At 50.6% G+C, this 27649-nt stretch overlaps 1 protein-coding gene across 4 annotated transcripts in view; it reads left to right on the top strand.

Moving 5' to 3' along the window:
- RHBDF1 (rhomboid 5 homolog 1) overlaps positions 1 to 27649 on the top strand; it is a 35980-nt gene that overhangs the window by 875 nt on the left and 7456 nt on the right. The window contains exons 2-9 of one of the 4 annotated variants that reach the window (XM_083872764.1): positions 3485 to 3598; positions 14450 to 14594; positions 16468 to 16601; positions 21567 to 21780; positions 23910 to 24116; positions 24785 to 24907; positions 25050 to 25210; positions 27338 to 27589. In XM_083872764.1, the coding sequence (XP_083728890.1) occupies positions 14472 to 14594; positions 16468 to 16601; positions 21567 to 21780; positions 23910 to 24116; positions 24785 to 24907; positions 25050 to 25210; positions 27338 to 27589 (1214 nt within the window). In that variant the 5' untranslated portion in view covers positions 3485 to 3598; positions 14450 to 14471. Of the gene's footprint in view, positions 1 to 722; positions 789 to 3484; positions 3599 to 9467; positions 9539 to 14449; positions 14595 to 16467; positions 16602 to 21566; positions 21781 to 23909; positions 24117 to 24784; positions 24908 to 25049; positions 25211 to 27337; positions 27590 to 27649 lie in introns of those variants that run through there. The other 3 variants (XM_083872763.1, XM_083872765.1, XM_083872762.1) reach the window with 3 other exon arrangements.

Here is a 27649-nt window from a genome sequence, read left to right as displayed (position 1 = left end):
GCCCTCCAGAAGGGGAAAACGTTTAAACTGGGAGGAAAGAAACAGCTTAGAGGGATGATACGCTAAACCACATGGCTGGAAGAGGAGGTGTGAAGACTTGATGGGAAACACAGCACTGAGTGTAGGGAAATGGGGCGAGGAGAAGACAACGTACAGTGAAACAGCAAGAAAGAGTGAGGGGAGACGGGGAGCACCGCAGCCCAGCGTGCGGGAGGGGAAGGCACCCGTGGGGGGCAACGTGGCCAGGACCTGGCAGCTCAGCGGGGCCAGGACTAGGCAGCTCAGCGGGGCCAGGACTTGGCAGCTCAGCGGTGCCCAGCCAAGGGAACTCCCGGGCTCGGCAGCGTTCCCACACCAGCGGGGCCGATGCTAACGGGAGCCAGCGCTGTGCCCCGCCACCCCAGGCCAGCGGCGGGGCTCCAGGGCGCTGCCCACCGCCGAGGCAGCGGGGAAGGCGGGGGCTGCGGGGGCCGCGGGCGGGCCGGTGGCTTCCGCCCGGCGCGGCGCATTCCTACCCCGTGAGTCAGGGCGGCGCGGCGGGATGCGGCGTCCCGCGGCCCCGGGCGCTGGCAGCTCCCCGCCGGGACTCTCAGCGCCCAGCACCGCTCGGCTCCCGGCTGGGATTTGCATGCCGAGGCTGTGAATGGCGTGCCCGCCCGGCCGGCCCCTGGCACGGGGGAGGAGTCTCCGCGCCCTCCGCGGGCCGAGCTCGGAGGCGCCGGTCCCTTAAGCCGCACTGGGGGGGGCGGCTCGAGCCGAGCGGCCGCTGCGCTTCGCCCGCCTGCACGGTGAGTGCGGGGCCGGGGAATGGACGGGGGGCTGGCCGGGAGGGGCGTCCCGCCAGAGCCAGCGGAGGGACCGCGATCAGGGAGCGGCCCTCGGGGCCCGCGGGGTGGGAGCCGGAGGCAGGTGCCGCCCCCGACCCCCGTGTTTGGATGTTGGGCGAGCTCAGGGCTCTGCGCTGGAGGTGGAGGTGCGCGTTCAGGCTCGGCTCAGCTCAGCCCAGTCCGTCCCATCTCCGCGCTTTCCCAGCCGTCCCTCCCCTGGTGCCGGCACCCGCGCTTTGGCAGCGACTTTGGGAGGTGATCTGCTGGGAAATATATATGGCTTTTTTTTCCATGTAAAGGTTAGTTTTCCTGCTGTATCGAGTCCCTGAGCTGAGTTCTCACGCTGTGCACTGCTGGCACCAAGCGAGGGAATCACGGCAGCCTGACTGGAGCTTTTGCAGGGTTGCACCCTCAGTGCCAAGTCCTTTGGGGCTCCTCAGCGAGCAGCCCCATCCTGCCACACACATCCCTGCAGTGCCAAAGTGCCCCGTGTGTATATTTCGCCCTGTGTTTTTCTGCAGGGTAACTCAGGAGAGGTGAGTGGCAGCACAGATGAGTTTTGTCTGGTGCACAACTCGGTTCTGTGGCGGCTGCTTCTCTTGCAGGTTTGGCTTCGTGGCGGGGTGCACGGTGCTGCTCAGGGATGTCTCCAAGCTGGGTCTTTGAGCAAGCAGGAAGTTGTTTCCTTTCTTCCTGTTTTTGTCCCCATGCCTGCTAATTTCCTCTGGGAAGAAAAGTGTATTCTGCAGCAAAGGGAAAAAAATAGTCACAACGTAACGGGAAGGGACGAGGCAGCAAAGCTTCTGAATGAAGCATGGGATGAGGAAGGAGCATGGGCTGTTAACTGCAGTAACGCTGATAGGACAGCAAGGACAAATAGCTGCCTGTGGGCTGTGACCACGGGGATAAAAACAGCCCACTTGGGACAAGCTGGGGAACAGACACTTGGAAGAATTGCATTTCCACTCCAGTGTTATGGAGGGATGATGCTCTCGAGCTCTTCCATCTCAGTGGTTTGCAGGAGGAGGTGATGACTCGTGTTAGATCGGTTGATATAATTGGAAGAAAGAGGTGAACTTTAGATACTTCCTTGATTGTTAAATAGACTTTAGGAAAGGGCTCATCTGCCTTTTTTTTTTTTTTTTTTTTTTTTAAACCCTTACTTGCTCCAATAACTCATTCCTCCCTCCTGCTGCATCCCTCATGTCCTGAAATCCTCATGGCTGCTGCTGCTCAGCCCAGGTCTCTCCTGTCTGTGTGCAGGCTCTTGGGGAGCCTGTGCCATTTCTGAGCTGGGATACTGCCAGGCTTCCAGGAGGTGCTGTGCATTTGGAACAGGTCCCCAGCTTTGTGCTGGTCTCTGTGCTCACTGGTCCTGAGCCCCCAGGAAGGCAGCAGCTCTGGCATGTGGACGTGTGTCCATGCTGTTCCTGCTCCTGTGTGTTCCCATGAAAGGAGGTTGATGCTGTGCAGCGTAAAAGCAACTCCCACAAAACTAGTTCTGCTCTGGGACTTCCCATGACAGGCCTTTTTTTTTTTTTTTTTTTTTTTTTTTTTTTTTTTTTTTTTTTTTTTTTTTTGCAATCCACTTGCAAGAGATCTGCCTACAAACTGGCTTTTCAGGTTCTGGGGAAAGCCATGGGCTGGCCCTGGTCTCGGGAATGTCTTGCTCTGTGCTGGGTAGGCTTCAGCCAAGGGGATGAGCTTTCAATGTGGAGAGGTTTGCTGGTTTGCAGAGCACAGCAGACACCTCTTCTCCAACAAGCTTGTCCTCTCTGTGTCTTGGTCCTGAGACCGTGTGGCCCTGATGTGTCACCACAGGCAGGAATTATGTCCCTCAGAGAGGAGAGGGCCAGCACCTCGTCACTGGACTTGGCAGAGAGCTCGTTTCACTCTCGTGGCAGGGACTGCAACGAGGCTGCAGCTGTGCGAGGTCGCCAGGCAGGAATAGGAATTCCTTTTGGGGTCATCAGTCCTGTTCCTCTGGAACCCAGCCCCGGAAAGCAGCCAGCAAGTCCCGACATGTTCCCTTGAAAGAGGCAGGGTCTGCTGAGTGTGGCATGATAGGACAGTTTATTCTGGGCACAGAGCCCTCATGCTCAGATATAATTAGTAAAGGTTTGATTCTCTTCAGTGTGTTGGATCTCTCTGCAGTGCAGACACAGCCTGGTTTGTGCTGAAGGCCTGAGATGGGCACCATGACCAGGATTACCAGCTCGTTTTCCTCTTCCATTCAGTGTATCCAGCGAAAAGTTGAGCAGAGCGTGTGTTGTGTGAGCCCCGTGTTGCTGGGGATGTGCCTGCCAAGCAGGACTGGCTGTGAGCTGAAGAACCTGACATTTCTCTATCTGTCACTCTGCAGCTTTTATCCAGCAGACCAGTCTTTTGATAAGATTCTTCCCTTGTGGTTGCTGCCTTTCTTCCATAGCTATCTCTGGAGGTTTTGGCACCCCGTGGAGACCATGTGCCTTTCTCAGAGAGGTTCCAGCATTAATTATGACCTGACATGACACTTCTATTAATTGCCGTTCCTGCAGCCACCAGCCTGTCGCCTGTGTATGACCCATTTCAGTAGAAATACTTAAACCTCAAGGATGGATTCCTTCCTTAACATTTTTCCCTGAGCTCAGATGTGGATTAGTTTCCTTTCTTTTCAGCTGAAGAGGTGCTGGACTCCAAGTTTAACATTTATCATCATCTAGTTGGAAGGAAAGGGACATGAACTGTGCAGATCTCACAGTGTTGCTGTGAGGTTTCCTCCCAGCTGCTGGGTATGTACATGATGGAGTTTTAAGGAACCCATGGAATGCATGTGTTGCCTGCCTGCTCAGGGAGCTGTGTTGCATCCTCTCTGCTGTGTGACAATATCTCAGTGTGTGCTGTGGGTGCTGCAGCCTGAATTTCATGGCATTTGTGTCTGGGTCGTGGGTAAAACATCCCAGTGCTGCTGGAAGGTAGGATGAGGACTGTTTCTTTCTTCAGAGCAGGGGAAGCCCCGGTGTCCAGGGTTGTGCAGGTGGTTTTCTCGCTGGTAGCAGGCCTTTTTTTAGCTTTGTGGTTGGTTGTTTTGTTTTGTTTTCTTTTTGTCTGTTTATATTTTGCTTTGTTCAGAACTAGTGGACCTGGGTGGGCATCAAGTTGCTTACTCTGCTAGTGCTCAATAACTCCCCTCTGAGAGAATAACATGTAAAAGGGACAGTCTCAGCCCTGCAGCTCTTAGCCCCAGGAGATTAGGCAGGCAACAGGCAAGATTTAACCTTGGAAGGAAATGGATCTGTTTGGCAGCATTTCCCATGGTCATGCTGGCAGCTCTGTTTCCATGTCCTCGAAGAACCCCAGGCTAATTTGGTGTGTGTTATGTGTGCTCAGACCATCCAGACCTGTTTGCAGGGAGTTGTGGAGACCCTCTCTGCAGTGCACCCTGGGGTGGGCAGGGCTTGCCTGCCAAACCTCTGTGTTTTCACAGGCAGAATGTCTGTGCCACTGGGAAGTGAGGTTTCCATAGGGAGAAGTGGAAATTACGTCTGTGCTGAGGTTGCCTATTGTCATATCCTTGTTAGTCAAACTTCAGGGATTTCCGACTGTTTGCTCCTTTCTTTGGTCCTCCTCATCTTGCTGCTATCCAGGGCCGGTTGAAGCTTCAGATCTCACCTCTCATCCTTGTTTCAGTCCATGCTGCTGTAGGAATGAGGAGGTGGTTTTTTGTTTTTTTTTTAATGTGTGTTGGGATGATGCGACAAAGAGCAAATTAGCAGCTGAGATTTTGACAAATCATCCAAACTGCGTCAAATCCTTTTGAGCAACAGTGTCTGTTTCCCACTGGATGAAGACAGAGAGCTTATTCTTCACATTTACCTTGGCTGTCAAATCTCCCAAAGCTGTGAGAGTGCACGTTTCATTGCTTGTGTGCTCTGCTTGCTGCACAGGCAGCAAATGTCAGATTGACATAGGGCTTGTTTTTGCTGTAATTTCCTTTGGATGCACTCTTCAACTATCTAGGTAAACAATTTATTTCAAATATAATTACAGCCCCTTTTTGCCTACCAGAGAAACGTTGGAATTGTGGTGTTACAGACCTGAGCAGCGGGTATGTTCTTGAATTCTGGGGCCTTCAGCAGCAAACAGACCTTGCCTTAGTAATCAGAGCATCTCTAAAGCACAATGTTTATTAAAGGAAATGTAATTTCTTCTCAGAGAAGTCTGAGGTATCATTGCACAATACTTCCCTGGCACTGTAGAGCCTTCCCAGGGGGAGAAGAGATAGCAAGCCATGCCTGATCTTGCCTTTTCTGGAAAGCTTACCTTTGCCACCTCCTCCCCTTCCTGTTTCCACTCTGCTCAGAGCCAGCCCCTTGCTCTGCTGGTCAGCAGCAATCCCTGCTTTGAAAGTTTTCTTTCCTTTAAAAAGGAACAATCCCTATGAGGTCATCCTGGAACTGCACAGGACGCTGCATTTACAGTCCTTCAGGTCTGGCACTTACTTGGCTTTGGCTCAGTGAAAGTTAGAACTGCTTGGGTTTTAAAATCTGGAGGGCTCAGACAGCTGGGTTGACAAATGCAGCTTCTGTATTTTGGGAGTTATGGCTCTGTAGCAATCAGCCCACTGGAGTTTTGTTACTCCATTGCTTAAATTCAAAGCCTAAAAGTGAACTGTAGAAAAAAGTTTTTCTGCCAAAAAGTGTGAGTGTACCTTCCTTTTCCCTGGCTATTCTGGGACTATAATTTCAGGGAGAACAGTGAGTGAAAATGTGCCATTCACTCAGACTGAAGACGTGTGCTTCACTTAGAGGTGTTTTTTTTTTTTTTTTTTTTTTTTTTTTTTTTTTTTGCTAAACCAAGCTAGAATTATGATTACTTCTATTTGCATTATGAATGAGTTGTGCCACTGGGCACACGATGAATGTGCAGAGGTGTGCACACACCTGCAGAGCAAGACCAGCTCTTCCTGCAGCTGTTTCCAGTTGTTCCAGGAGATGGTGTGTGCCTGGCTATCAAACACGAGCCAAGGGAGAAATCAGAGCACCAGAGTGGCTCTCCTGTGTCCTTGGCTATGTCAGTTAATGGTGAGGAACAGCAGCTCCAGCCAAACCAGCTCTGCTCTGAATTCTTGGCTGTTTAATTGGTCTTTTGAAGGATCTCCCCTGGGCTTGGGCTGCTGTGGGCATTTTTTATTCTCTCATTTTACTCAGGTGAGCAGAACCGTGGTGGTGCTGGAGAAATCAGGTGTGTGATGGGGAGTGAGGACACTCTGAGTTTCAAAGGAACATACCAAGAAAACTGTTCTGAATGGCTCTGTGGCTTCCATCCTTCCTGAATATAAAGTCTGTCTTCTGGTGGCTCCAGTGTTTGTTATTGTTATTTCCTCTAAGATTTTTTTAGATTGCTATTCAGCGTGGTTTTATGTAACTTTCCATAGGAAATGTTGTCATTTGTGGCAGTTTTGATCTCTTTTGCCATTGAAACGTTTTTATTTAGCACAACAAACAGTGATTCTTAGCTGCTTTTAGTACCCAGAGTCTTTGCTATAGAGGATGAGTAGCTTTTGGTCTGACATAATTTTTGGTTTGGCCCATTGTGATCTTTTTAGGGGAGGTTGCTTTTCCATCAATTGTTTATTGATATTGTATTTTCTAAATGAACGATGTTGTAATCACTAAGACACATTACCAAGGAAATTGCTCTTGAGCTTGGGTGCACAGGCAGCAGCTGTTCCAAATTCATCCAGAGCCAGTGTTTACTTCTGTCCTGAGTGTCATCCCAGTGCTAAAATAATGTCTGTGATCTCTCTTTCCTGAAGAAGGTGCAGACCCCTGCAGTGCTGACTCTGCTGGCTTCCCAAGGAATGGGAATGCTGCTCAGAGCTTGTTGTGCCATCACTGGAGCTGTTGGCAGGTATCTCATCATGCTGTGCCCTGATGGAGCCTGTAAGTGACAGGCTGTGACCAGACTTTGAGGATGTGGCTGCTGGAAACGTGGCTATTGGATGTGGTGGCAAAGCCTCAGGGTGTGTTCACAGAGAAATATAAACAGGGTGAAGATGCCAAAGTGCTCCAGAAGGTTTTCCACTGCTCCCTCCTTGCTGTTGGTTGGTTTCTGTGCACGCTGTGGTCCTTGCTGGTGTCTCAGTAGGCTGGAGATGGCTCTGGGCTGGGTTTGCTCTGGAAGGTGGAGTTGGAGGTCACTCATGGCCCTGGGTGTGCTTGGCTGGTGCTGCAGACCTGCCTCTGTCACCTGGGCCACACGTGCTGAGGAGATGGAAGAGGCCCCTCTGCCCAGCCTGCCCTGCTTGCCTCCCTTCCACCTACTCCTTTCAGGTGCTCCAGTCCATGGGTGAGCAGGGGGAGCTCCTGCCTTGGGAGCCCCTCTGTGGAAGCTGCCCGGGTGTGAGGCTTGGCTGTCAGCTCTGGAGAAATCTGTGGATGGTTTGGATGTTTTCCCATCTAATGACCCCACCAAAAAATTCATTCAGCCTTTGGTGACACAGTAATGTTTTATTCCTGTTGCACTCAACACCTGCACTGAGAGTGCTTCTCAGAAGATTATTTAGAGATGCTGAACCCACCACCTCTCTGGGATAATTGTTGGCTGCACACAGTGCTACAAAAATCTGAGGTTTTGGCCATGTTTTCAACAATCACTTCAAACTATACTGCCTTGAAAAGCAGTCCAGTCATCTGGCTCCAGCTGCTCTGTTTGTTCCTGCTTCTTCCCCTTTCCTTCTGCTGGCACAAGTGTTTGTGGAGCCATGTGGGAAGGAGCTGGGGCTGGAACGAGCCATTTTCTCTGCTGACCTCATGTGGGTCAGTTCCCAGTGTGGATCACCCAACAGCTGTGGGGATGCTGGTGCCAGCAGGAGGAGGAGGGCAGCACACAGGGCTGGGTCACTGCTTCTTCTCTTGGCTTGCATCTCTTTCAAATGTCTGAGACATCTTTTTAGCTTGAATTTTAAGCATTGGTTTCCGAGTTCTTTTTAGTGTTTTGCCCTTTGTCTGCTGCAACAAAAGGACCTTGAAGATCAGCTTGTTGCTTGTGAGTGTTTGCGTGTTACAGTTGGGGGTCATCCTTTAACCTGTATTTGAAGGAGTTCAACTACAGATCTGGGGACTAACAGAAATCAGAAGATGTTTTTGAGCTTCCTGTTTTTCCTCTCTCTTCTATATGAGGGCACCACACCTTCAGGTCTCAGGTGAAGCTGCTTTGTAAGCTTTTAATGCTGGTGTTCAAGTAGGAACTCATTTTTGTTTGGTTTCCATCATGACCTTCATGTTTTTCTGAAAATCAAGAAAATCAGTTGCTCAAAGGGATATCAGGTCTCCTTTCTTGATCCTGGGATTGGCTCACGTACATTCACACTTCACTGGCAGATGTTTTCATTACCTGTACTGTACCTAAAACCCTCTGTGTCTTTATGCAGCTGAACCTTTTCCAAGTTCAGTGAGTCTCAGCTAAAGCTTTGCCCTCCTGCTGTGCCTCTTTGAATTCCATCCCTCTACAAGGCTTTGCATGAAATACCAACCCAATGCAGCTTCCCATTTCCTGTCTAGGGGTCTGCCTGGCTTCTTCCAAACCAGGCAGTTTTGGTTGGTATTTCTCAGCTGATTCAGTTAGGTGAGATCCCCAGTGGTGATGGGGTAGGACAATTCCACACAGGCAGGGGACAGCAGCTGGGGCCTGTATTTGATGTCTCACCTGAGCTGCTGTCATGCTGAGCCATCACTGAGTAGGCTGGTCCTACCCTTCCTCTCCGGGTTATCTGAAACTATCTGAACCTCTTCAGGATGCCAGATCAACGGGAAATAATTTACTAGGGTTAGTTTATGCTGGTAAAACACCTTGTAGTGGCTCAGTGGAGTGAGGCAAGCCTGCTGCCTGGGCAGCAGCTAGCTCCCAGATGGGTTTGCTTGTGAGCAAGAAGCCAGAACCCTGAGGAACTGTTGCCTGTGTGATTTGGTGCAGGCTCTTGGAAGCAGCATCAGCCTGTACCAGCACTCAACTCAGGCAGAGCTTGTGCATGGCAGGGAGCAGTGAGAGGGCCAGTGGGGTGTGTGTGGGAATGGCAGTGCTGCCAGCTCCCTGAGGGGCAGGGCTCAAAGGGCACTGTGTCTGCACAGCTCTGTGCCACAGCTGCTTGGGCTGCTCAGACCCAGCTTCTGCTGTGGCAGCCTGTGGGTCTGCAAAGCCTTACAGCATTTCCCAGCAGCCAGTGTTGGGAGAGCAGGAGAGGGCCCTGGGCAGTGCTGATGGCAGTGCTTGTTTCATTTCTCAGGTATTCTTTTAGTGGTGGTGGTGGTCTCAGCCAAAGCTTGGGTTTTGCTGTGCCCTTAGCAGCTTTCCCCAAGAGTTCAGGGCCACAGGCCTGTCCCACCTTCCCCATCCCTTCCTGCCCTCAGCTCCTCCATCTGGCCAGTTTCACAGGGCTGGCTCATGCCCGGTGTTTGGGATATTGTTTGTAACTCGTTGGGTCTGATCCATGCTAGATGGTTTTATTGGCAGCCACGAGACTGAAACCCCACTGCTCCTCTTGTCTTTGGACTTCCTGCCTTTTCCTTGCTGTGCCAGCAGCAATCCTCCTGGAGAGAGAGGCACAGCCAGCAGCTTTCTCCTCTGGCTCATCCTGTCTGGAGAACACATTGAGGATCCCTGTTTCTTTGCTGCGTCCACCTGGATTCCTGTGCCTCAGCCAGAAGAGCTGTGTGTGCAGACCCCTTCAGGTACCTGGGGCTTGGCTGGGGCTTTGTGTAGCAGGCACTGTAAAGATAATTGTTGCAGTGATGGGGTTTGAAAAATGGAGGAAAATAGCTGGAGTGTGACCACTGAACGTGGTGATGGGATTGCAGTGGAATAACCCCGGTGTCTGTTACCTCCTGGGGGTGTCTGTAGGAACATGCACACACTGTGCTGGAGAGGAGCAGTGGTGTTGGAAAAAGCAGATGTTGTTTGTTTGTGTGGTAGTGTTGAATTAAGTTGGGGTTTTGTTTTGGTTTGGTTTTTGTTTAGAATGTTTCTTGGGGGAAAAAGGCCAGCTTTATTTTAAGTGGGAATGCTGGTAAAATGGAGATTTTGAAAGAAAAGAAATCAACATGGGAATAGCTTCATTTGTCTGTTTAAATGGAAGGATGGTCTGTCTTTGAAATGACTGTGCAAACTTCTAAATGTATTTAGGATGCCTGTCAGTTTTAGGAACATGCTCAGGCTTTTGGACAAAGCTTTTCCTTTGCTCTTTGGGTCAGTAGATTTCACTAAGCTGCTTTCCTTGATCATGTGCCAACTCTGGTATTTAATGTGCTCTCCCCCTTTCTTAGCCTGACCCACAGCATGGTGGATTTGCCTTTCATTCTGGTTCTGTGACCTTGCACAGGCCTTTTAAAGATGAATTTCCCAGACTGTCTGCTATTGATGCATTTTTCCTTTTGTTTATTTTAACTGAAATGGACATTATTAATAACTTTTAGGCTGCTACCAGCTGATCAGTTAGAAGAAGCTGGATTTGCAGATACCTCTCATTCAGCCTTGCGTTTGCATATTCCTGAGTTTTGTGATGCTGGTGGAATGGAGTCCAAACTAAACCAGCTCAGGCAAGAGGTCTGAAACAGCCCCTGTACCAGGACTGAGCTTCTGGATGTGGGTGTGGGAAAAGGGGATGGTAGGAAGAATATGGAAGAGATCTGTAAAGTCAGGACTTGTATTGAGAAAGAGAATAGGGAAAAGCTGGTCACTCTTCTGGTCCAAGAACTACAGGACAAGTGAACCCAGGAAATGACAGGTTTGCAGACGAGCTGCAGCAGGCTTGTCACACAGCATGTGTTTCAGCTCTGGGGCTTTTGTGCAGTTATGGATACTAGAAGTTTGCTTGGATTAAAAAAAAATGAGCTGGATAAATTCTGAAATAATAGCCATTGGATGGATATAGAGATGGATACAGAACTGTTACATGCAAAGACATTTCTGGCATAAGGAGCCTGTGAGTTATTCATAGTTATTCATGGCTCTGTCCTGGGAGATAGGACTGTGGAGTGATCCTGTACTCCTACTCTGTGCCAGCATCCTCAGTTGGAAATGAGATACTGACTTTAGAGGGACACTGAGCCTGACCCTGCAGGGCTGTGCTGTGTGTGTTCCCATCCTGCTGCTGTTGGTGGCCTCTTGACAGTACTGAGAAATTGAGATGGATGATGTGGGACCATTCCAACAAAATATGTATCAGTGCAGTCAACTTTGAAACAAAGCCCACTAGCCTGATGAAATATGTGGGCACTGGACCCTGAAACATTGACCCCTAAAAGTAACCGAGGGTTCAGTGTGAAACTCAGCAAGTGCTGAGACAGAAATTAGCAGCACTTTGACTGAGGGTGTAATAATACCTGCCATGCAAAGGCTGGTGGACCATGTCTCTGTACTTCTGTGCATACAATGATGCTCTTCTAGTCTATGTATCTGCATATTCCACTGGATCCACATTCAGGCTCCCCATTAACCCCCTGGAGACCTGTCTCTCATGACCATACCCCAGGCCTTTTTGTGCCTGGGGCAGAGGCAGTTGCCTGACCTGTGCTGTGGCTGATTATTCATACAGGATTCACAGTGCTTGCCCTGGCAGGGCTCTGATTCAGTCTTAGGTGTTTGTAAGGTTTATTTTTGGCTGCTCCAAATGCACACAGGGAGTTGGGAATGCTGAACAGCTCTGCTTTCACTGCACTCTTTGCCTGGGAAGTGAACCTGTTAGTGAGTAAAGAAGGTTGAACTGGTAGAGGGATTTGCTCCTATGTGCTCTGTCTGCAGCCACCCTGGAAACTCACCTGGGGTTTAAATACTGAATGTATTTAGACAATTATTATATATTCCTTTTTATGCTTTGCTACTTAAAGAACTCCTTAACTGCTGAAGTGGGGAGAAAGCAGAGCAATCCATTGCTCTGTCAGAACGTGAATTTCATCTTGAAATCTTCACCTTGCCTAAGAACAAAGTTGAGTCAACTTTGGGGGTAATTGTAAAGTCATAGGCTTGATCCCTGTGTATGCATGTCCTGTGCTCTTTGACAGGTGTGTACACCCTGGAGATCCTATGTGCTAGTCTGCAAGAGTGGCAGGAAGCTAGTGAAGATATGTGGCCATCACTGTCTGTGGTCTGTGGCAATTTAGGAGGGGGAACTCAAAACAGATTTAATCGGAAGTCATTTCACAGGGTTTCACGTTATTGCAGCAGCTTTCGGGCAATACAGGCATGATTCATCCTCTGCCTTCCTGGCTCTTGGCCTCACTGATTGATAAAGCTGCAAATATCTTACACTCTTCTGTTCTTTACACCCAGAGCTCCTGCTCACAAAGGCAGCTCTGTAGGTAGACAGGAAGGATGTTGAGTGATGTTGGCTCAGTGGTGAGATGCTGGAAAAAGCAGAGTTGCTACTTCAGAAGCTCTGAATTTGCCCTTGAAGGAACAGGAAGGAGGCTCTTGAATTGTGTGAAATAGATTGTGCCAGAGTGGTGGCTCTGTCTCTCTTGGCTGGTCTCTGTTTAGGGCACCTTCAAGGGATGTCATGCTTGTGATCCTCAGGGGAAAATGCTGAAGCTCTTTGCTGGACTATTTCAGGTGTGAGAAATCTGCTTTGCTTTCTGACCTCCCCATGAAGACAAATTTGCAAGACCTTTCAGTAAATCGTGTCTCATAGCAGATTTACTCATACCAAGCACAGGCAGGAGTTCCCCTAATACTCTCACTGTTCTTATCTCATAGGAAGTTAGAACAGTTGTATTTAGCCACCCCTGCAACTCGGCGGGGAGGGAAGGAAGGATCTGTGTCCCTCTCATGCACAGCGCTGCATCTGTGCAACAGGACTGTGGTGCATGCATGAAGGGCATGTCTGTACAGGCTAGATCATGAATTCCCAGACTTTTGGGGGCCTGTGGTATTTGCTGAAACCCAACCTCCATCCACCTACAGCTGAGTCCTCCCTTTCTGTCGTTCCGGCTCCGCTGAGCACGGCGCTCCTGGCAGCCGGCCCAGCTTGTGTGACTGAACCAGCAGCTGGCCTTCAGCTCCTTTTAGATGAGAGTCTCTCCTAACCCAATCCAGATCATCCCTCACTCACATTTGTTGACCTATTTCCCCCCTGCCTGCCCCCCCAGCTTGTATCTTTTGCAATAGTGTGTGCAGTTCCTGTCCCAGAGCAGCTGCAGGGAGCTGTGGGAAAACGGTGGAAATGCCCTGCAAGGCAGTGCACGTTTTGGAGAACCAGTGCCTAATTTAGCTTGGGAGGTACCCGTGCAGGTTGACTGGCTCAGCCACTGCAAGGCTGGGATAATTCAGGCAGCTCAGGGCCTTGTTTTGTTGTGTGCCAAATGTCTCAGAGGGTGGAGATCCCTCTGCCTCTGGTCCTGGCCTAGGACTTGGCCTCTCTCAAGGAAGAATCCTTACGTGTTAAACTCAGTTTGCATTTAAAATAAATGGGCTGTGTTAACACTGTAAGAGCACTAAGTTTTTTATTTCAACAGAGTTTTTCTCCTACTCTCTGTCAGAGCATGTGTGCCTGCTGATTTAACTGGTTACTTATTCCATCTGTCCACTGTGGTGGAGAGACTGGAGCGCTTGATTATTTTTGTCCCCTGTGGCTAAGGGCCATAGGCCAGGCTAGGGCCATGCAAGGAGAGAGCTGGGAGGGAATGGAATCTGTTGTTCCATTCAGCAAACATGCTTCCCACGTCACTGGAAGTTGTGTGTGTGATAGGAGAGGAAGAAATACAAATTTGTAGCGTAATTTAGGTTGAAAGGTACCTGTGTAGGTATCTGAGCTGATCTGCCTCCAGTGAAATCTGTTTTCTGAATTGTTTCTCTGAGTGTGCACAGTGAAGTGGGTGCTCTGCCAGCCTGAAAGACTCCTGTGGTCCCAAACAGGAGGACAAAACTGCAGCAGAGTGGGCAAGATGACAGCGAGTCACTCTGCTCACTGCGGCTTTTGGATTACACAGCGGTTTTTATTTAAATGCCATATCATTATTATTTATGTATGAAAACCACTCTTAGTTCAGGATTAGTGCCAGTTCTCTAATGTTCATGCTATACTGGTATTGCTCTGTGCACTGTGTTGTGTTTCTAGAAAATCACTACATTTAAAAGAGATTAGGAGCAGTGATGAGAAATGGCCACCTGTTAATTGTTTAAGGGGTAGGTGGATTGGAAAGTGTGATGTTTGGCTTTGGGTGGGCAAAAAAAGAGTGTCTGTGAGTCACAAGCTGGTTTTAGAGGGAGGTCAGTAACTTTTGATACTGCAGTTACTTAGCTGGTTGGTCTGGATCCAGATCTCATTAAGATTTAATTCACGGCTTGTTCTTAAGGAATCTGGATCTCACAATAGTCTCAGCAAAAATCTTAATGGGAGGCGACTCAAACTTGTGACTGCAGTCTCTGTACCCAGCTCGAGGTTCTGTGTCCTCTGAGTGTCAGGTGTTGAAGGACCAGTGTGGGCACGGGCTGAGCCCTCATGGGGCACTTGGGGAATTCATCCCACATGAGGCTTGGGGCCCATCAGTCACAGCTGGCAGGAGAACTCTCTGCTCACCCTGCCAGCATGGGCTGAGAGGGATGAGATGCCACATTCCCTCCTGACTCTGGTGTCTCCTCTCTCCCAGGCCTGAGGACAAGCGTGGGACGATGTCGGAGGCGCGACATGACAGCACGAGCAGTTTACAGAGGAAGAAGCCACCATGGTTAAAACTGGACATCCCGGTGCCAGTGCCAGTGCCTGTGCCAGAAGAGCCCCCCCAGCTTGTGCAGGTACAGCCCTGGGGAGGAGGGAGGGTCTGTGGAGCTGGGGAGGGATGTGCTGGGGGCATCCCTGTGCCTGGGGTCCCCATCACTCCTGGCTGAGGGAAGAGCAGCGTGTGATGGCAGGTCATGAGGCCACATAAGAAGGGGCAGAGCCTTTGAGTAAATGTATGAGCAGTAATTAACTCCCCTTGAAGGGAATGTGGGAGGGATGAGGGTGGGTGGCTGATGTGCTCACATCAGTGGATGTGACTGTTTGGATGTGGGCATTGTGAAAAGTGTCTTGGCTGGGATATGGGAGTGAGGTATTCAAACAAGCATTTCTTAAGGGTACTGGAGGACTGAAGGTCTCCAAGACAAGCATGAGGGCCTGGAAGTGCTGGAGCTTGTGCTGAAATGAGCAGGGTATGAATCTGACTTCTGAATAGCCAAGATAATGACAGACTTTCATCAGTAACAGCAAAGAACAGTTACTGGCAACACAAAGCTGTTAGCAGCATGAGGAACATAAGAGGACCATGTGGGATGAGAAATACGTAACATTGAGGAGTGCTGAAGTAGAGATGAGGTGATAGGTTAATAGGAACTGTGCAAAGCATGAGAGTAAAACACCCTTATTTGTTCTGGGGATAGGAAGAATATCAGGAATACCTGCTACAAGGTATTAAAAACTGCTGTAGGGCTGAGACCTGGGTTTGAATGCTGGCTGCTTGTGTGGCCTTGCTGCAGGAACAGAGACTTTGCACACTGAAGGCAGAGACAGAGGGCTTTTGCTGCCCAGCTCCATGAGTGTGTTCAGGGCCTGGGTTCAGTCACTTGGGTGAAAAAAAGTTTAGTCATTAGAGAAATGGGGGGTTATACAGCTTCCCTGGAGGGGGCTGAGGACAAGCTTGTCTAAAGAGGGAACTTCTATTGCACTTGGAACAGCAAGAACTGCCCTCTTCAGCATTCTGTGATCCAGGGACTCAAATGCACTTCACTTACATGATGGCTCCTGGCAGATAAATCTTGGTTCTGGTCTTCCCTTGGAAGGAAAGAGTTTGGGGATCAGTCTGTAGAGATTAGAAGTGGAGTTCAGGATTTTGCCAGTGCAGGTTGAAATCTTCTGAATCAATTATTTAAGGCTTTGATGGATTTTCACTCATCTGGAATCTCTAAATGCAGCTGGGCACCTGGAGAGACACTGTCTGCTTATGATGGAAGCTGGTGGAGGTGATGTTCTCTGGGGTCTCGTGTGCACAGCCTAGGCTGTCAGGATAAGAATGCATTGTGTGCTCCTCTGACTTCCAGCCTGACTATGTGTGCACTGCTTTTACATAAAAGATACCAAAGCTGTTAATGAGAGCCCATTAGCTTTCTAGGCTAGAGAGGCTGAAGTAGTCTTGAGGCACAGACAGTCCCTGACCAGAGGATCAATCAGAGCTTCACTTGCCAGAGGGGCAGTCTGCTCAGCCTGCCCTGTTCAAATGGGAGATGAGCTCTGCTGAGCTGATAAAAATGTGATCCAGAGCAGCCCTGGGGAGGCAGTTATGTGAGCTGAGAACAGCCTGGTGAGTTGTGTCGCGTTTTGTAGGTGACATTTAGCCAAGACATGTGAGTGTGCCCAGGCAGTGAGGCTATGAACAAAGCCTTCCCCAGCTTGCTTAGGCTGCACCAGGCAGCAACTACAGACCCACCCACAGCTCTCACAGGCTTTTAGCGCAGATCCAGAGCCACTTAAGAGGCAAATCCCACCGACTGTGCTTCTCTTGACCTTGTGGGGTGGTCTAGGAGGGTGCGATTTGGGCAGACAACAGCCAGGAGAGGGACGTGTTGGTACAGTCCATGTTGAATTGCTGACAGCCTCACCCCCAGAGCTCTGACCCCCCGTGTTTCCCCCCAGCCCACGCGGCGGCAGGCGTTCCTGCGGAGTGTCAGCATGCCGGCCGACAACAGCCGCGTGCCGTCCCTGCCGCACGACCCCGCCCGGAGACCGGCGCTGCAGAGACAGACCTCCATCACACAGACCATCAAGAGGTGAGGCACACGGAGTTCCTGGAGCCTGCTGAAGTGCATTCCGACCATCCAGTGCCATCCTGGAGTTGTGGGATTTGTGGTTCTCTGCTCAGCCTGTTGCCTGGCACGGCAGGGTTAGGGTGACTACCTTGTGAGGTTGTGGAGGGGTGGGTGCGGGTTGGTCCCCAGTATAGGATCCCAGTGGTGCTGTGTACCTGTCTGTAGTATGTGGAGAGACAGGTCCTGGGAGAAGATGCTGGTGGCCAGGACAATGAATGGTCTTTGCCACTTACAGACAGATTTTGGCTGCCCCCATGCCCCAGGGGGGGCTGTTTCTCAGTAACAGGATGTCTCAGGCCCTGTGATGGTAGATGGGTTATGCTGGTTGTGCTTTGGTGCAGTGTCTGAGAGCACATGGTTGCTGGGGGAGGCAGAAGCCCATCAGAGCAGTGCAGGACTCTCAGCAACTTGGCTCCTACCACTGGCTCATTGGCAGGTTCTTTAGATGGCTCTGAGGGGTGGTGGAGAGCAGGGAGAGGCTGCTCTGGTCCTGTGTCCCACTCCTACAAAGGGTTGTCATTAGGAGTCTTTTGAGATGTGGCCACACAGAGCTGGATGCTCTTTCCTTCACCATGGCAAAGGCTTCCCCCAGTTTTCCCAGAGGGAGTGGCTCTCCCAGCTTCTCTCCTGAGAAGATTAGCTTCTATCTCTGGCAGTGTGTCAGGCCTGCCTGGATCCCAGGAGCATCCCATGGGTCAGGGGTACTTCCATCCAGCCAGGCTTCGCCCACTCACAAAGGAGCAGCTTTCCAGCTCTGGGAGATCTCCCACACACTGTTTTCCTTTGCCTCAGATGTTCCCCAGCTGCCTTGGTGGTGAAGCTCTCCTGCATCAGCCCACTCTGATCCTGCTTCTTGTGGGGTTGGGAGGGCTGAGCCCATGAAGTGGTGTCTGCTCTTTTCAGGGCATTGGGCAGCCTCTGGGCCTGCTGAGGCTGTTCTGGCACACCTACACTGTCTCTTCCCTTGCCTCCCTGCCCCTGATATGTTCCTTGCCAGAACAATTAGGCAAGAGCACATCAAGGATGAGGGGATATCCTGGGAGGGTGCTGTGGAGGCCCTGACAAGAGGCACTGGGTAGAAGGGCCAGGGTAACCTGCCCCAGAAGTCCTCACAACATGCAGTTTGTATGAAGGGGAGTGAGGAACTGTGAACTGCTTTGGAGCTGGTGTGACAAATTTACTTTGGGAAGGACTTTACAAGGAGCAGAACTGCAGGAGATGCACACATTACACAACCCTAGCGATAAAAGCATGAAATGAGTGGATCAGAAACAAGGCCAGGGAACTGGAAAGTACCAAGGCCTAAACCCCTGTTTTCCATTTAGCAGAGCTAGGGATGCCGTGGAGAATGCAGACCATACATCCCTAAATTGTGTCTTGGGATTTGTTTTGTGACTCCAGGAAGGCTGACTGCCAAGTTTTCTGCTTAACACAGCCCTCAGAATGCACAGAATGTGAAACTGCAGCAGGACTCCATACAGTCTTCCCTGGAGGACGCAGATCAAGTGTGAACATAAAGTCAAGCCTGTGTAGTCCAGAAGAAGGCATGGGAGTGATTCATTCATATGAAAGCATCTAACACCATGTCCAGTCTTCCAGGGTGTCCATGCAAGGCAGCAGATGTGGCACAGGTTGTTCACTAGGCAAGATCCTGTCAGGGCACCAGTGGCCTGTCTCTAAGCAGATCATGGTCTGCTGTCAGGCCTGCTGACACCTCCATGGTCTCACACTGGTGTCCAAAGCCAGCTGTGGAATCTGTAGCTGAGTGTCTGGGCTGAAGGAGGCAGGTCTTAGAGGGGGAGCTGAGGGGGTGGCAGTACCCCTGGTACCTTCCAGAACGATGTGAGACACACGTCACAGGTGCACCAAGAGGATTCAGCAGCCTCCTGGGTTCAAAGATGCTGCAGTGTGGCTTGAGCTTGGTTGTTCCTGGAGGCCACTGTCACATGCAGTGGGGCACAACTTCTGCCCATGGGGCTATGGAAGGAGATGCAGTGTCTGCTCCTCTCCACAGCCCTGGAGGTTCCTTCCCCTCAGCTCTGTTTTCTTTGCAGCAGGCAGGTTCGGTTTCAGAGGAGTCAGACCCTGCCTGCCCGTGGGCACCGGGGGGGCAGGAGCTCCCTGAGAAAGCGGCAGTCCCTGCCCCGATCGTTTTTCAGGTACTGGTAGCACTGAGTGTGAAACCCACCCCTGCATGTGTGTGCCAGGGCTGTTGTGAACTGCACAGAGTCTGGCTGTTGCTGAGATCACGTTGCCTTCTCAGGACTGTCCAAGAGGCCTACAGACAGGCAGAGTGAGAAAGTTCATGTGTGCCTCTAACAAAAAACAATTGTCACTCCTACTAAATGTGTAGGCAGCTGTCAATAAGTAGCATGGACTAACAAGCTGTCCACCCGCCAGCCTCACTCCCTCCTGCCTTTCCTAACAAGCTGTCAACCTCCTGGTGTTCACCATAACTGGAATATCTCCCCAGGGCAGCCTTAGCCCAGCCTGCTTTTGCTGGCAGCAGTGCAGCATATGTTGGCCCCAAAGCCTTCTTGGGGCAGGAGGGGAAACAGCACCAAACAGACACGGTTGTGTTGGTCCAGAGCAAGTGAATGGAATACAGCATCCACTCTTTCCCTTTTGACATCATGACTTTTTCTAATGCAAATGTGACTGTCTTCTTTTTGAGGTGGAGGTCTTTGTTTACTTAGCACAAAGGAGATGAGCCACTCCAGGAGTCCAGGGCACAACAGCCCAATGAGCATCACCCCAAATCTGGAGCTCAAGAAACTTTCAAAGCAGGCAGACAGTGTGACACTGTGCATGGCAGGGACTGGACCTAATGCCCTGTGTTCCTGTCCTGCCATCCTCACTGCTGCCCTTGGCCAGCCGCCACTCTGGCACTGTGACCACCTTTGGGGCTGCTTGTGTTTGGCCTTGGGCTTTCAGGGTTGCTTGGCTCATCATGGCAGAAGAGTGGCAGCTGACTCTGATGTTGGTTATTACAGTGCCCTGAGGACTCTGTAGGATGTGATGGAGTTTCCCAGCTGAACAGAGGCATTCAGCATCTTCCCAGGGTGCTCCAGATGCCCTAAACTCTTTAGTGGACTATTTTGGCTATGATCAGGGATTGGGATAGCTCTTACCCTGGCCCAACAGTGGTCTCTGGAAGTTCTGGAGTGTTCCTCACAGTGCCAACAGCTGTGGTGGTCCTTGTCCTTCCAGATTAGTGGGAACACAATTTTGGAGAGCTCTGAGACTGCTGGTGGTGCCATTCCTCAGCAGGCTCATCTGAGCCCAAATGACCCTCAGCCCCTCTCCCTTTGAGGCCCCGCGTACAGGCTTGTCACCCAAGGTCACCTTGCAGTTGAAATTCTGGTTACAGTCTGTGGGGAGCCCTCTGAGTTGTCAGAGGGTTCTGTGGTGTGTGTTGTGCCAACTGGCGACTTGACTTCTGTGCTTTGGGCTTGGTGAGTCTGTCAGGTCAGGGGCTGGCCCTGGGCCTTTGCTCTGGCTGGAGGAGAAGATTGCTTCAAGGAGATGTGGGTCTGTGGGAGCAGAGAGGTGCCCCAAGATTTTCACACAGCCCCATCTCCAAAGGCTGGCACGTTGTGGCATTTGGGGTCACTGAGGTTGGGTGAATTCAGCAATGCCCCACATGACCCCTGAAGGGTCTGTTCTGTGTCATTGTGAGAACAGGGAGGGCTGAGGAAAATGTGTGGTGGTTGCATATGGAAGGTTTTAGCCAGCAAGGTTGTGGATTTCAAACACTCCTTTTGACATGGTGGCAGAGCACCTTCACCTGTTGGTGATGGGGTTTTTGCTTGGAAGGGTGCAAAACCATAGGACTAGTTTCCTGTCTCCAGTGCGCTGTCTGAGTTTCCCTGTGTGGCCTAATTCTAGATTTATCCCAGCCTTTTTCCAGTGTGTATTTTAATGCTCACTTTGTGATCTGGGAGGTCTTGCTTCTCAGCAGCTGGAGATCCTGCCCCTGAGCAGGGGGGGCTGGGGCCAGGGGTTTGGCTTTGGCTTGGAAAGATTTTCAGGTTTCAACACCTGGGCCAGTTAGCTGGAGGCTGAGACAGCTTGTCATCTCCTGAGGATGGATTAGCCATGGTGGGAAATGCTTGGCAGGGCTGCCGTGCCCCCTGTAAGTTTAGGATCAGCTGTTCTGCAGGATTTGGAATAGGCTTTTAGTCTGACTTATTCTGATCCCTCCCTGCCTTCCTTGGGATTTTGCTTCTGATCCACTGCTCTTCTGTGGCAGCAGCCACCTGGCAGCAAATCTGCCTTGTGGCTGCAACCTTGTGCTCCTGCTTCCGCTACCATCAGCTTAGAACTGTGTGTGTCTGCAGAGAACAGAACTACAGCGAGTTTTGCTGTTAATGCTACCCTTGAGTGGGTTAGAAATCCTACAGCATGAAATGGAGAAATTAGGGAGATTCTGGGAGTGTGGAGGGGAGGCTGGGAGAGAAGAGTGATTTCTGGTGGCTTTTGAAAGAAGTTACAGAGCTATGAAACAGTACAGTCTCACAGTGGGCACCTAGAGCTGGCCTGAAGATGGTAAGTGTTTGCAATAGATGGTTTTTAAAATAAAAAAAAAGCACCTTTCACCAAGTTATTTTCTGATTTTCTGTACCATTTATTTTCCTTTATTTTTAGAAAAACTCAGAATAAACTGTCCTTTACCCACAGTGAATATCTCCTGTCATTTTTCTTCTGTCTTAAGAGACAGAATGCTGTTGATGGTCAAACATTTCTGGCCAGCATCTGTCAGGTTGCTAAAACCAGCTGAGGACAAGCTGCGAGACGCTCCTGGGAAAAGAGTTCTGCCTTTGAATTGGGATGGGCTGGAAGTGACCACCAGGGCTTTGTCTTTTCACAATGCATAGTCCAAGCAAACATCCTTCTTCTTAGCACTTGTCTGCTGGCATGTTTCAGAGGCACGGCAGACTGGTTTGGGGTGAGCAAAGACAGCGATGCCACTCAGAAATGGCAGAGGAAGAGCCTCCGGCACTGCAGCCTGCGCTACGGGAAGCTCAAGCCTCAGGTCATCCGGGAGATGGACCTGCCCAGTCAGGACAATATTTCTCTGACAAGCACAGAGACCCCTCCTCCTCTCTACGTGGGACCCTGCCAGCTGGGCATGCAGAAGGTGAGTGACCTGGGACAGAGGCGAGGCCATTGCTGAGTTCCCCTAGGTGTGTTCACCCCTTTGGCAGCTGTGACCTGTCTGGGCTGAGCTCTGCCTCGACACGTCTGGGCTCTGTGCTCAGGCACTTGTCACCTCCCAGGTACAGTTTGGCAGCTCTCTCTCCAGCAGCCTCTCTCAGGTCTCGTTGGCTGAGATCCCTCAGCTCAGAGCTGTGTTTGTCATGCTGTGACTGTGGTGATCAGCATGTCCAGGGGCTCTCAGCTCAGCCTTCCTGCTGCAATTTTGCAAGGACACAGTTGTGTTGCACCCAGAGTAGCCACTACGTTGGGCCCAAATGTACAATAGCAGGGCTGGAATCATTGGGGACATTTGCCCTGCCCCAAGCAGAATGCAGGCTGTAGCACAGCTACTGTCCCCATAGAATCCTGTTTTTTTTTAGGACTTTTGAGAAGTGTCTCTTGTTTCAGTGGTGCTACAGCTCTGCTCGTGGGTCCTCAGAAGTGGTTTTGAGTGCCTGCAAAGGGCACCTGGGTTTGTTGCTACCTCTTGCTCGTTACCTTAAAATGTGATCCAAGGGGGCAGGGCCCAGATGAGCACATCCAGTGACCAGAACTAACCACAACATCCAGCTCTTCCCACTGCTCCACTCAGCGACAGTAATTGATGTGGTTGATGACTGTGCTTTGGTGAGCACCACTGAGCGAGTGGGAAAACAATTCCTTCCAAAGCAGGTCAGTCTGGTGGCATCACTAAAGCAGAGGAGAATGTACTGCATTTTTCAATCACATTTCACCTTGTTGTCCTCTTTTTTGTTAAATGTCTTGCTAGGTGCAAGACAATCTTTGGTCACAGGAAACTTAGAAATATTACTGAGCTCTCTGTGGGCTCCATTGAATCAGAACGTGGTGTCAGTAGGTGTGAGCCCATTAAGCTTCCTGTTGAGTATGCAACTGTGGATTAAAAAAGCTCGTAAAACCTTGGGATAAAGCATAGAGGTCTTATGGAAACCACAGCTGTGATGATGTAAGGACAGAGGCAAGGTTTGTAGCTGAAGGCAATATTTTCATTACGTTGATTTGTATGTTTGGAATAAGTGAGAGCACTGGCCTGAGGAGTCCCAAAGAAGGGCTTGCAGCTCCTGGAAGCTTGCCTGCTTTATCCAGCTGTTAAACTTAATTAATGGAGGCAGATGTAAATCTACAGTAAAGTTTCAACAGGATAACAGGAAACTGCTTAAGTCCTGGGCTGTCCAGTATCAGGAAGGAAACTAGCTGAAGAAAGAACATTTCTGTTTTCAGGAATTTCTCAAACTCCTATTTAGACAGCACGTGCTCTGACTGTTGAGCTCATTGGCATGGGAGACAATGAAACCAAGAGCTTAGGAAGGGCTGGAGGAGGTTTGGAGTCTTATGTGAGATACTGGAACAGACTGGTTGACAATAGTCAATACTAACAAAAGAGAAAAAAACCCAAATGGCAATTCCTTATTTCCCTATTGCAGAATTGCTTATTGGTCTCTGCAGCCTGGTCCTTGGTCTGATACAGATTAACACGTGGCCAGAGTCTAATAAGCCACGTGCTAATATATCAGTATCTGAGGGTCCAGCCTTTGTAGAGAAGTGGCAAAAAATGATTTGAGCGAGACTGCTCCTCAGAGGTGTTTTGTAAATCAAAAGGGTTAATAAGGAAAAATATCAAAATAACAAACGTTACAGAAAACAAATGAAAAAGCCACACACAAGTGTCTGAGAAAACCTCTGACACCTTGCTAAGACACTCCAAAAAACCTTTCCTTCCTTTTGTATTCTTAAATACTGAATGCTTTAGGAGGGATAACCTGGCTTGCAGCCAATAGAGGGAGATACGGGGTTTGAAGAATGGTGACAAGATCCAATAGATGTTTATCTCTTGGCACTGAGCCAATCCTTGATATCAAAGTTATCTGGCTTCTTTACCTTAAGGGGTGAGTCTTAAACTTTTCCCTATATGGAAAACACTTGCTTGGGTGTGGGAAATACATCCCTACTCTGGTCAAACCCAGGAGCCATGATGGTCTCAAGAGGAGAGAGGAGGCTTTGGGAAGGCTTTTAGGGTGGATGGACTGACTGGCTGCTCCTCTCTCCTGGCAGATCATCGACCCGCTGGCCCGGGGCCGGGCGTTCCGCATGGCCGAGGACACGGACGGCTGCAGCATCCCCCACACTCCCATCACCCCGGGGGCCACGTCCCTCTGCTCCTTCACCAGCTCCCGCTCAGGCTTCAACCGCCTCCCACGGCGCCGCAAGCGCGAGTCCGTGGCCAAGATGAGCTTCCGGGCGGCCGCCGCGCTGGTGAAGGTACTGCCCACACTCTGCTCTGGGAGATGAGTGCCAGGCAAGGGGCTGCTCAGCAGAGAGGATGGGGATGGCTGTGCTGGAGGGGAGGAAATTAAGTCACCTCCCATCGTGTTTTAACCATGTGTTCAGGAGGCAGGATTGGCAAGAAATCAGGGGTGGTGGTTTAGTTTTGGGACAGGTCTTGGTTTTTCTTTGTTGGCCTGGGGGCTTTGATTCCCACAGTCAGCAGCCTCAGAGCGTTCTAGCAGGCCCAGTTCAGCCTGTCTGGACCCTTGGGTGGTCCCTGGTAAGCAGCCACGGAAGAGCAGAAATACCTGAGGCTCTTGCTATACAAGTCTCTTCATCCTGCCTTGTCCCTGCTTTCCCGGGCTCACTGATGTGTTTTGCTGTGTCCAGCAGCAGCCATTGCTGTGGTTTGGTCACACTCATTGTACACTATGTGGTAGAGGAGCACATGGCAAACCTGGAGGTGGATGCCCTGAGTTGAGAAGTGGAGTGACAGCTGTGTGTCCCACCAGAAAGGTGTCACACATCTCATCTGCCGTGCTCCATCCACAAAGCATGAACCAAACTCGGCACTTGGGCTCCATGTGCAGTGGCTGGGGTGGGTTTGTCAGCTGGGGCTGAGGGTTCTGGCAGTGCCCCCATGCCCCTGTCCCTGCCTGCAGGGCCGTTCAGTGAAGGACAGCACCCTGAGGAGGGCCCAGCGCCGCAGCTTCACCCCCGCCAGCTTCCTGGAGGAGGACACGGTGGATTTCCCGGATGAGCTCGACACTTCCTTCTTCGCTCGGGTGAGGGGCAGGTCTGGCGTGGTGCTGGCCCAGGGCTCTGCTTCTGGCAGGACTGTGTGTTGGCAGAGAGCAGCACTGCTTGCTGCCAGGGCTGCTGTCTCAAATGGGATGTTTCTGATGGGACTGCTGTCTGTCTGCCCAGGAAGGAGTCCTTCACGAGGAGCTCTCCACTTACCCGGATGAAGTGTTCGAGTCGCCATCAGAAGCTGCAATCAAAGATGCCGAGGTGAAACCTCCAGATCAGACAGATCTCACAGGAGGTGCCTTGGACAAAAATGAGCTTGAAAGAAGCCACTTACTACTGTGAGTATCTTCATGGTAGCTGTCTAAGCCCAACATGGAGTAGCCAACCCATTTTGGAGTGGGGCCTCCTGCATGGAGGAATCCAAGATCTGAGTGCTGTGGGTGCTTGGTGCAGAGCTCAGAGCAGTGCAGTGATAGGTTTTCTTTAGATCCAGCTGAAGACTTCCTGCCCCAGCTACCCATGCATGTAAAAGGTGACTCTGAGGCCACTTCTGCAATCACTCCAGCATCTTCCAGCTTCATACTAATGTGTTTCAAAGATTGTATCATAACTTGAGGAAGCAAAAGACACTTTAAATCAGCTGTGAGGGTGCTGAGGGCCCAGCCTTTGGCTATGGAGAGCATGGCAAAGTGAGAAAGCTGTTGCCATTGCCACAGTCACCAGTAACTGTTGTCATGCTCCAAGGAGCGGTGAAGCATTGCAGAATGTCAAGCTGGGCTGCATTCCTCACTTGAAATGAGAGAAAGGTGTGGCACTGATGCTGAGAGCCCTGCAAATATGTGGGTGGTGCTGTACTGTGTGCCTGGATTTTTTCCACCTGAGTAACTGGTACTGAGTAATTGCTCTGTGTTGCTTCCGAGTCAGCTCACCCCAGCAGAGAGCTCTGCTGGGTGTGAACATGGAGCAGACAGGGAGGTCCTTGTTGTGGTTCTGCTGCTCTCAGCCCGTCTTGCTGTGTTGGCACTTTCCCTTCAAGTGTTTCCAAGAACTTGACTCAGTTTAACATAAGGGGAAGCACAAATGGTGGGAGTTTGTTGTCACTCCGCTGAGACGGTTTCAGTCTTCTTGGCTCCCTTTGAATCTCCTTAAATAGTTTCATTTATTGAGGAAAATGCATTTGTTTCACACTTCAGAGAGCTGCTATCAGAGTCACAGTTGGGTGTCCTTTCACGTGGTGAGGTGTTTGTTTGGGCACGGGGAGGTTTCCAGCACTGGAAATACCAGGAAGCAGCACGTCCGGCACACAGAAACCACTTGACCTCCTGGGCAAGAGCAGGCTGCAGTGGAACCTGCACCTCCTGCTGGAGAGGGACTTCCCAAGGAGAAGTTGAGATAGCCAAATGCATCTTCTGCAAGGTGCAGTATGAAAAGAGCTGAAATTTCCAGCAGTATTTTGGCTACAGAGGTTCAGATTCTCCTTTATCCTGTTGCTTGCCTGTACTTCAGGGCTGTCATGGTCTCTCCAGGTACTCTGGTCATCTTTCAGAAGAAAGATTGTTGGCTGTTTTCTCTCAGCAGTTCTGACAAGTACTGTCTTTGTGTAGAATGGGACATTTAGGAAGCCAGAGGAGGTACACTGGACTAGAGCACATGTTGGGAGCATGCCTACTACAGTGCCAGGCAATGAGGAGGGTGAAATGGGAGGTAGTTGGGTTTTTTTGGTCAGGTCTGGGTGCTGCAGATGTGACCTTCACCTGCTGTCTAAGAACAAGGAAATGCAGAACTACCTGGGTGTGGTGGAGACTTAAAAAGTAGATATTATTCACCAATAACCTTTGCAATGTTCATCAGATCTATTTTGACAAAAAAGTCTTTTTTTAGCTCAGGATGCTTGGGATTTTTATTGCATTGTTGAAGCCTGCTTTTTTTAATTCTGAAAAATGCACACATTGGTACAAATAAGGGAGGAATGGAAGGGAGGTTGTGAGAGGTACCTGGTACAGCTACAGAATGTGACAGTGCCACTTTCTTGGTCTGGGAAGTTGCTTGGATTCACTTTTGTCCAATTTGCCAGTGCAATCACATTGAAGTGAGACCCTGAAGTGACATTTAAAAGTGGGTATTTCCAGTGCTGGGCTAAACTGTGTTTCCATTTCATAGCAGAGGGCAGAGTAAGAGGGTTGAAGTAGGGGAAGAAATAGATGTTCCTGTTGCTGCAGAGGTGCCTGTTGCTGAAACACTTTAAAGCCTCGAGAGCTCCCCAGTGGTGGGGTTTAGTTGTGCCACTTCTGTGCCTTCATTTACTGGCTGTGTGTGTAACCCTTTGAAATACAACTCCCACTTCAGGGCACCTTATCTGCCATCAGCTTCTGCCAGCCCGGAGTGGGTGGGACAGACAGAGGCTCTGCTGCCCCCAAAGAGCACGGAAAGGCTGGTCCCCAGTGCTGTCCTGCTTTTGATTTCAGCCCCCTGGAGCGAGGCTGGAGGAAGCAGAAGGACGGGGGCCTGGCGCAGCCCAAGGTGCGCTTGCGGCAGGAGGTGGTGAGCGTGAGCCCGCAGCGGCGGGGCCAGCGCATTGCCGTGCCCGTCAGGAAGCTCTTTGCCAAGGAGAAGAGGCCCTACGGGCTGGGCATGGTGGGCAAGCTGACCAACAGGACCTACCGCAAGCGCATCGACAGCTACGTCAAACGGCAGATCGAGGACATGGATGACCACAGGTGAGAGCTGTGCTCAGGGGGGTTCCCAGCCCAACCGGCCCTGCTGGCCCTCGGGGACTC

The sequence above is a fragment of the Zosterops lateralis genome, assembly GCF_965231275.1.
Source record: "Zosterops lateralis genome assembly, chromosome: 15".
Classification (NCBI taxonomy): domain Eukaryota; kingdom Metazoa; phylum Chordata; class Aves; order Passeriformes; family Zosteropidae; genus Zosterops; species Zosterops lateralis.
This window is presented reverse-complemented; position numbering and strand designations above follow the sequence as displayed.